This window comes from Podarcis muralis, chromosome 5 (genome assembly GCF_964188315.1).
Source record: "Podarcis muralis chromosome 5, rPodMur119.hap1.1, whole genome shotgun sequence".
NCBI lineage: Eukaryota > Metazoa > Chordata > Lepidosauria > Squamata > Lacertidae > Podarcis > Podarcis muralis.
Window position 1 is genome coordinate 55,313,382 of NC_135659.1, and position 9,802 is coordinate 55,323,183.

Genomic DNA, 9,802 nt, shown 5'->3' on the forward strand with positions numbered 1-9,802 from the left:
AAACCATCACTTTACATTGAGCCTTGAAGCAAGCTGGCAACCAGTGAAACTGGTATTATGTAAGGTCACTTATATAAGGTCACTGGTATTATGTAAGGTCACTTATGTATTATGCCACTGTATTCTGCTCTGGTCAGACCTCACCTGGAGTACTGTGTCCAGTTCTGGGCACCACAGTTCAAGAAGGACACTGACAAACTGGAACGTGTCCAGAGGAGGGCAACCAAAATGGTCAAAGGCCTGGAAACGATGCCTTATGAGGAACGGCCAAGGGAGCTGGGCATGTTTAGCCTGGAGAAGAGGAGGTTAAGGGGTGATATGATAGCCATGTTCAAATATATAAAAGGATGTCATATAGAGGAGGGAGAAAGGTTGTTTTCTGCTGCTCCAGAGAAGCGGACACGGAGCAATGGATCCAAACTACAAGAAAGAAGATTCCACCTAAACATTAGGAAGAACTTCCTGACAGTAAGAGCTGTTCGACAGTGGAATTTCCTGCCAAGGAGTGTGGTGGAGTCTCCTTCTTTGGAGGTCTTTAAGCAGAGGCTTGACAACCATATGTCAGGAGTGCTCTGATGGTGTTTCCTGCTTGGCAGGGGGTTGGACTCGATGGCCCTTGTGGTCTATTCCAACTCTATGATTCTATGATTCTCAAAACACCTAGCCCCCACAAGCATTCTAGCAGCTGAGTTTCCAGAGCACATTAAAAAGGTAAAGGTAAAGGACCCCTGACAGTTAAATCCAGTCGCAGACGACTCTGGGGTTGCGGCGCTCATCTCGCTTTATTGGCCGAGGGAGCCGGCGTACAGCTTCCGGGTCATGTGGCCAGCATGACTAAGCCGCTTCTGGCGCAACCAGAGCAGCGCACAGAAACACCTTTACCTTCCCGCCAGAGCGGTACCTATTTATCTACTTGCACCTTTTTTGATGTGCTTTCAAACTGCTAGGTTGACAGGAGCTGGTACTGAGCAACGGGAGCTCACCCCGTCACGGGGATTCGAACCACCGACCTTCTGATAGGCAAGCCCAAGAGGCTCAGTGGTTTAGATCATGGTGCCACCTGTGTCTCTCTATCCAGAGCACATTATGATAGTCTAATTTGGAGGTTGTCAGAACATCGATAAGTGAGGCAAGGTCTGCTTCTCTGCATAGAGCCACAAGTGGTGAACTTTCCTAAGCTGATAGAAGGCTTCCCTTTATAGTAACTAGGATTTTTAAAAATGTGCTACTGCACAGCTGTTGGCAGCATAATTAGCTTATACTTTGGGTCTTTTAATAGCAAGTAATGAAAATCCACAAAAGAGAACCAAATTTGCTGAAACTTTCTAATTAAGTAGTCAACAGATTGTAACTATCCAGTTCAAATGGGACTCTTCTAGTTAGTTGCAGAAACAACATTTGTATTTGGTTAGTGCTCAACTACGTAAGGACACCTGGATGCCACTGCTGACCTCCAGGAACTTGTCCTCACTTGCAGCAACCTTCAGTACATAACAGGCAATGTTCTTCCAGCCTTACAACTCATAGTGCCCTAGTTCCAACGCTTGTTAATTGTATCTCTGTCGCTGTGGTCAGTCTGGATGAGAAGGGGATGAGGATAAGATAGATGCTGATTAAGCTCAAGCAGGAAAAAGTAGGCACTCGCAGGAGCTTATAATGATTAGGAGGCACAACCTTAAAAAAACGTTTTTTCTTTTTCTCCAGGCAAGAAACTACATACAGTCTTTGTCTTACATGCCGAAGATGAATTTTGAAAATGTATTTATTGGTGCCAACCCCTTGGGTAAGACTTCTCAGCAGTTCCATTACAGTGGAGAATTCAACATGCAAACATTGAGATGTTGAATGTCTCTCGAGACAGACTGATGTTTTAAAATAGTGCTCTTTGTCCAGGAGGTGAAATAACTATTTAAATTTTTTATGGACTGCCTTTCTCAACAAAGTCAATGTGAGGCTCAAGCCCACAACCCTGAGATTAAGAGTCTCCTGCTCTACTGACGGAGCTATCCCAGCTCATTAAGTTCAACTCTGCATCTTAGTGAAAACTTGCTTTATTTGTAAATTTTGGTTCAAGAGATAATACAACCAAGTGTTAGTTTGTTAAATACTACTTGTAGCTTCCTGTCTGAAGAGGAATCCAAAGCTGTCCACTCTGATTTGTTTTCTTGCAGGTGCTATTTGCACAGCAGGTATTGATTGCATACCGCTTGGGGTATATATTAAAGTAATACTCCCAAATACAGCTTGAACCATAAATTACTCTCCATTGTGAAATTATAATAATCCTTGGACTGCTGGGACTGAATCCTTATCTACTATAGTTGGGATGGGGAACTTTTGGCCCTCTTGATGTTGTTGGACTCCTGACTTCCATTAGTCCCAGCCATTATGGCCAATGGTCAGGGGTGATGGGAGTGGTAGTCTAGCCACATCTGAAGGGCCACAGGTTCCCTGCCCTACAGCTTTAGGTGGGACTTTTTAAGAACTGTTGTACAATAATTCTCTCTCTTCCTCCTCCCTTGACCCCTGAAGCTGTAGATTTGCTGGAGAAGATGTTGGTGCTGGACACAGACAAACGAATCACTGCTGCTGAAGCATTGGCTCATGCCTATTTTACGCAGTATCATGACCCAGATGATGAGCCAGTGGCAGACCCCTATGATCAATCCTTCGAAAGCAGAGAACTTGATATTGAAGAATGGAAAAGTAAGTTTTCTGGGAGACTGATTTGGTAAGACAGGTCTTGATGGGTGGCATTCACAAATGCTATTACTGTATGCTCATATAGTGAAAGCAAAACTTGACAGGAGGTGATAAAATATAATGCAACTCAGTATTACTTTATTCAAAGTAGGGGCAGGGGGCGGTGGGAGAAATAGCTCAGTTCTGGTGGTATATTGTAAAAATAAATAAAAAATACAGTCCCTTTAATTTGATGTCAAATTAGGCCTGAACCTAATTGGTGGGGGTTCACAAAACCCTTCTTATTTCCATGTGCTGTTCATTGTCAATAGTGCTTTCTACAACTTGCAACATATTTGCCTTTAAAACTGAAGAAGTGGGACTTCTGTCAGATTGAATAATTCTGTAGGGAATAATGTAGGCAGCATAATATGCAGTTAATCAGAACTGGATACATGATGTCACAATCAAACTGGAGTGAGGGGAGCCCTTGCTCTGTGAGGGGTGGGACACATCCAATGTTTCTCACATCCTGCCCAACAGTTGCCAAAGTGGAGGTGTGCAGTTCATGAGGGGTGAAGTCTGTAACACAATGTTCTCAGTTTCTGCATAGTTTTGCATGAAACTACTGCTCACAAAAGCAGTAAGTTTATCCTTACTGAATTTGCTTATTGGCCCAATCCACCTCACTGCAGATTCTAAATATCTATAATTGGGGATTCTACTGCTTCATTAGGATTTGAGGAAAAAGAGTCATCAGCATTCTGCACTTCAGATCCCCACAGTAGTTTGTAGACTTGACAGAACTGGGCTAGCAGCTGCCATGTGTTCTGTCACCTTGTTCTAGCACAGTGATGACCAAACTTAGTCCTCCAGCTGTTTTGGGACTACAACTCCCATCATAGCTAGCTAACAGGACCAGTGGTTAGGGATGATGGGAATTGTAGTCCCAAAAAAGTTAGAGGGCCATGTTTGGCCATCACAGCGGTCCAGCAAGTAGATTCAGGTCTGGCCTATAATTATGTGAATCCAGTGTGCAAATCTGGAAACTTAATTTTAGTTCAACAATCTTCGTTGACTCAGGATTGAATTAACTAGGAGTGATTCATTATCTTGTAGGGAAGGAACTGTTACCCACCGGCTGCACTAAAGTCAATGTGTCTTTCTTTTTCTCCACCAGGCCTAACCTATGATGAAGTAGTTAGCTTTGTGCCACCACCGCTTGATCAAGAGGAGATGGAGTCTTGAGAATCTATTTCTCTCTCTTTGTCCCATATCACTGTGAGGGGAAGGCCTTTGTCATAGGGATTCTCCACATATCATTCAAGTGCCTCTTGCCGTGAAGATTCTCCTTGGTGGAAGGGTTTTGTGTGTAATTCTCGTGTGTGTGTGTGTGTGTGTGTGTTGAATGGGGGTGGGTGGGAGAGTATTTATACAGTAACTGTATAAATAATGCTGCATGTTCTCTTGTATTTTTGTATACAGCCTGGGACATGCTTCTGAAGACCTGTTTGTTTGCTCTTTAGCCTTTACAGTTGGTAACCAGCTTTCATCGCTTATATGGCAAGGCAGATATTATGCAGGGAAGCTGAGATTTCGAATTCTCAGTAGCAATTCTTGCCATTAAATGGCTTTCCTATCAAGAAAAGACTTAAGATGATGGAAGCTGAACTTTTACTTGAACTGTGCCCTCTGCTTTCGAAGAGGGTGAGGGATGTCTTTCCATTCCATGCCATGCAGCTGCTTTACACCCATAGCCTCTTCCTAGTATTCTGTTCAGCAGGAAGGATGGGCCCATGAATGACTGGCTACCTGTTGGGAATATTTTGTCTGAACCAGTGTAAAAAAAAAAAGTAAAAAAAAGTGTGTGCCTTAAATGACTGAGGAGAAATTGGAATTGGGGTTAGTGTTCTCTTAACAGTGGGATTCTGAGCTTGCTGCTTCCTAGGGTGTTGTGGGCCACAGAATACCCATGTATTACTGGCTGCTTTGGCCAGGATACAAATCTACCAAAAATAGGGTGCAGCCCTCATTTTTGGTATCCTCTCTCTTCCCTGCCCAACTCTGAGATGCCCAGCAGTAGCTCTGTCATGCTGCCTGTTCATTTTGTATATCTTCTTAAGACAGAGTGTTTTGCATGTTGTAGCTGTGTGTGCATGTAGGCTTCTTTGTGTTATCTGGAGGAGGCACTGGGTTGGTAATCAGCTAATAAATTACTGTATTCACTACCATGGTCAGAGCCATATACAATTGCAGAATCCATCTATTCTTGTTCAACTCATGGGTTGACATTTTGGGCACTTTTTGGATGAAAAGGGGCAAGCGAACATGCACCTTTCTTAGATCTTCCTTTTGTGGCTTTAAAAATGAGTTCATTTGTCAGTTTGTGTGTGCCTGAACACAAGATTCAGTTCACTGTATTCATATATGATAGAAATCAAGTAATGATGAGATTGCCCTATTTAGGGACTAAGTGGGGGGCATCACTTCAAGTATTTTGTGTCCATCAGGTGTTCTGGGTATCTGAGGTCCTATTTTTAAAGTATTTTCTGAAATTTATATAATGCAGGTATCATGCATGGATTGTACGTCTGTCTCTGAAAGAGTGAAGCTTTGCAGTATTTTTGTTTTTCCTAATGAATCTGGGATTTTAATGTATTTATCCCTTTTGTACAGAGAAGCCGCCAAAAAAGAAAAAGAAAAAAAAGATGGCATGTGGATAATAAAGCCATCAGTTCCTTTCTTTCTAGTGATCTCCCTTCAGGTCATACCCTCTGTAGAGAGACTTGGGGTCCAGAGAGCAGTGCTGCTTCATGCTTCTGGTTTGGAGGCCATCTTAAGACCAAACAAAGTCAACTCCCTCTGCTGGACCTGCAGTCTGGGTATTCAGATGGAAATGTAGATATATTCTGTAAAACATAACAGGAAGATTATTTTTATCAGTTGTTTTATGTGTAGATGCTACCATGTGACTTTCATGCAGAAATGCTATAAAAAAGAATTTAAAAACTTATAGGTATTTGTGTGAGTGGGAATATCTCAGAAGTTGAGAGTCTATGTGGGAGCCCCTGTGGAGAGCACTCCCTGTCATTTAGTGTGGTGCTGTTCTACTGCCTCAACTCTGGACAGAAAGTACACACATTAAAAGATAATTTCTGCAAATTTGTATGTATCCAGGAACTTTGCTCTAACTGGTTATGCCATATAGGATTATCACACAATGCCACTGGTTTAAAATAAACCTATTTTTCAAACTTAATGGACTGGCGGTGGTGGTTGCAAATTAATGTGTGTCTGTAATTAAAGTGACTCATTCATTGAGGCAATGGATATGATCCGGTAATGTCTTACAGTTAGTAATAGCACTATGTGTAAAAAGCAAGGGGAAAAAATCTTAACTGGCCACTGTGTGTTAGGTGGTGGTTGTGTTGCCCTTTTAAATGCCCCCCCAACCCAATTACTCTCTTGAATAAAATAATCAAACTAAGCCTGTTCAAATTTGTAAACAGATACCAAAGACCAATTACTCATCATTACATTTCAATGCTACGACTGGACTCTTGAAAGTACAGACTGTAAGGAATGGTTTTTAAGGTACCCCTGGTTTGTATCCATTTGAGTTGGTCAACTCTGAAAATGAGCTTCATAAACAAGTCTGAAGAAGCTGGAATTACATCTTCCATGGCCACACTACAAGAAGCTGTGCTTGTAAAGTTATAAGTCATTCTTAATCCTTGACATTTTACTGACATGCATTCATTGTGCTGGAACAGATATATTTTAAATAATAAAAAGGTGGTGTATCTGATTGGTGTGAAGTAGGTAGTGGAAAGAACAGATCAGAGGAAATAACATCTGCCTGCACTTTCTTGTAAACCTGGCTGAAATGTAAACTGCTGTCCGTAAAATATTCAGTTAGACCAGGACAAAAGAGTGTGCTTCCTTTTGGGATAAGATGGTGGGAATCCCTTAGCTATAGAGCTGTTTATAAGCTTGAGTTGTCAGTGAGGTGGTTATCTTTACCTTTTGTATAATTGTTTCTACACACTATTCTCCATCCAGGCAGACAAGAGCATTCAGCATTCAGGGATAAATTATAGCCAGGTAAAAACACTCAAGGAGGATGCAAAACAGGGCTGATGGGTATGGCAACAGAGTCCCTAAGGTCAAGTAGGGGTGCCCTGAGGACCACATTTAGACCCAGGCTTGAGGTTCACAACCTCTTTAGTAGTCTTTAAGCCAATTCTTTACATTAATCTCCAGAAATCTAATTGGCTATTTGCATTCCAGAATGTTGAGGCTTCCTTCTAATCGTTCTTCATCCTGGGGAAAAAGTGAAAAGTAGGATTCAGTCCTGGGTTCAGTCCTGGGCCAGTGGTTGTTTTTATAAACAACTTGGATGAAGGAATTGAGGGCAGATCCTACCAAACTGGGAGGGGTAGTTAAGGCTGCAGAAGACAGAACTGACATTCAATATGACCTTAACAGATTGGAGAACTGGCCCTAAACTAACAAAATGAATTTCAAAATAAATACAATTAGGGTGCCACAATAATTGAATTTATGTGTGTGTGTTTTAAATGAAAACATAACAATTAAATAGACTGATTTCAGCAAAGATTCGGAGCCAAATGTTTGTTTCTATGTAAACTTTTCTTCATTAGATTTATTTGACAATCCCAAAAAACACTGGCTTGTACCACTGCAGTGCTAAATAAGCATCCCAACAGTGCAAGGATGCCTGCTTGCACAAAGTGATTCACACACCCCCATCATCATCCCCAGGCACACCATAAATCTGTTATGGGGGTACCCCCAATATTACAGAGCAGATTTGGGAAGCAGGCAGTGGGACTTGAAGAAGGAAATCCTGTTCCACAAGCAGAAATCCTTGCACTAAAGAGGTGCTTCCATACTGCTGTAATGGAGACATGCCTGAGTGAAGTGCGACTACTGAACACCTAAATCTACACAATACATTGAAAGTCAATTGGAAATGTGGCTGTAATTGTGATCACGTTTAAAATTATCCTTCAGAGCATTTACAAAGACCTCAAATATGCATACAAAAAGACAATGTTGTAAAAAAGAGCCATATGTAATATGGCTAGGTCTTCAAAGTACTTCTACATTGTCTAGCAGAGCCCAGACAGAATGAGATTTGCCCATCTGCTGTGGCATAATTTGTAGATAAACATAAAGGGACCCCTGACCGTTAGGTCCAGTCACGGGCGACTCTGGGGTTGCAGCTCTCATCTTGCTTTACTGGCCGAGGGAGCCGGCGTACAGCTTCCAGGTCATGTGGCTAGCATGACTAAGCCACTTCTGGCGAACCAGAGCAGCACACGGAAACGGAGTTTACCTTCCCGCCGGAGTGGTACAGTACTTTGATGTGCTTTCGAACTGCTAGGTTGGCAGGAGCAGGGACCGAGCAACGGGAGCTCACCTTCCGATCGGCAAGCCCTAGGCTCTGTGGTTTAGACCACAGCACCACCCGCGTCCCAATTTGTAGATACTCACTGTAATAGCACTCTTGCAGCCTTCTAAAATGTTTGACGTACCCTGGCTAATTTGAGCACAAGGTGTCTCCCTGAGCAAAGGGATGAAAGCAATTCACAAGCATGACAAACTTGTCCATAATCGCCATTCCCTGCATGAGCCTATTAGCCACAGATCCACATTTTTTCACTGTGATCAACCCTCTGACCGCTCATAATGCAATAATGCATTCATTTATCCAGCTAATTACAAGCGCCTGCAATTGGAATGTGATGATGTGATCAAGGGAATGGGAATGCCTCGTGGTAAGTAACTCAAGTAATTACCCAACCATAGTAGACAAGCAGGGAGGCAACAAGCCAATCAGCTGGTTAGTTGTCCATCCAATTATGGCTATCATTCACTTGAAAAATGTGAAGTCTCCCTCCATCTCCATCCTACAGGGGAACTCCTAGAAGGTGAAACTAGAGCTGTAATCCACTGACTGGACTATCAAGTGAGCTATAGAATTGTTCCTGGATAACTGGTGTAAATGAACTCTGTTTGCAATCATCTTTCAGATCCCTCCTGCTTATTTACACATGACTGTTGGGTGAAACTAATGATTAACTTTGTAGGCAGGTGCTAGTTGTACCACAGGCAGGTGATTTGTCATCTTAGACCTACAAGTGGTTTTATTGCTAACTATCTTTGTCCTACTCCCCAGCCCGCCCACTGAAAGTCAGCACTTCTTCATTGTCCGGAAATGAGATCCATAACTTACAAAGCTGCACGCTGATCAGACAAAAGATATTTAAGAATATAAGAGCCCTGCTGGATCAAACCATGGGTTCTAGGCCATGGGTAGGCAAACTAAGGCCCGGGGGCCGGATCCAGCCCAATCACCTTCTAAATCTGGCCCGCGTACGGTCCGGGAATCAGTGTGTTTTTACATGAGTAGAATGTGTCCTTTTATTTAAAATGCATCTCTGGGTTATTTGTGGGGCATAGGAATTCGTTCATTTATTTTTTTCAAAATACAGTCCAGCCCCCCGCAAGGTCTGAGGGACAGTGGACTGGCCCCCTGCTAAAAAAGTTTGCTGACCCCTGATCTAGGCCAGAGGTGGTGAATCTTTTTCATTCTTCGAGCCATAGTCACCATTGCCCACCCATACCTTTTCAAGGAGTGCTTGCCAGTGATGGGTGTGGATAAATCCAAAAGAATGTGACTGCCCAACACACTCTAAAGTGCACACATTGCCACTCAACACGCACGTGCATCTCTCTAAACCAGGATTTTCCAACCTTGGGTCTCCAGCTGTTTTTGGACTACAGTTCCCATCATCCTTGACCACTGATCCTGCTAGTTAGGGATGATGGGAGTTGTAGTCCAAAAACAGCTGGAGACCCAAAGTTGGGAAACACCGCTCTAAACACACCAGTGCTTTTGTTTTCTGGTGGTACTCATTGGCACACAGTGCCAGCAACTTAAAAATTAAATAAAATCTTGGCTTCTAGATTGAGCGTGTGAGGAGGGTGTGCCTTTTCTCCCATGCCCATGGTGGCAAGCCCTTTGGCATTGCCAGCTCCAGTGGCACCACTTTGCCCTCCTCCCATGGCAGCACAGCTGTAGAAAGCTGCT

General features: G+C 42.9%; 1 protein-coding gene across 2 annotated transcripts in view; it reads left to right on the top strand.

The window, feature by feature from the left end:
- Window positions 1-5,941, top strand: part of MAPK14 (mitogen-activated protein kinase 14) — a 31,166-nt gene extending 25,225 nt beyond the window's left edge. For both annotated transcript variants that reach the window (XM_028733976.2, XM_028733975.2), the window contains exons 10-12: window positions 1,705-1,783; window positions 2,533-2,706; window positions 3,863-5,941. In XM_028733976.2, the coding sequence (XP_028589809.1) occupies window positions 1,705-1,783; window positions 2,533-2,706; window positions 3,863-3,930 (321 nt within the window). In that variant the 3' untranslated portion in view covers window positions 3,931-5,941. The remainder of the gene's footprint in view (window positions 1-1,704; window positions 1,784-2,532; window positions 2,707-3,862) is intronic.
- Window positions 5,942-9,802: the final 3,861 nt, after the last annotated feature.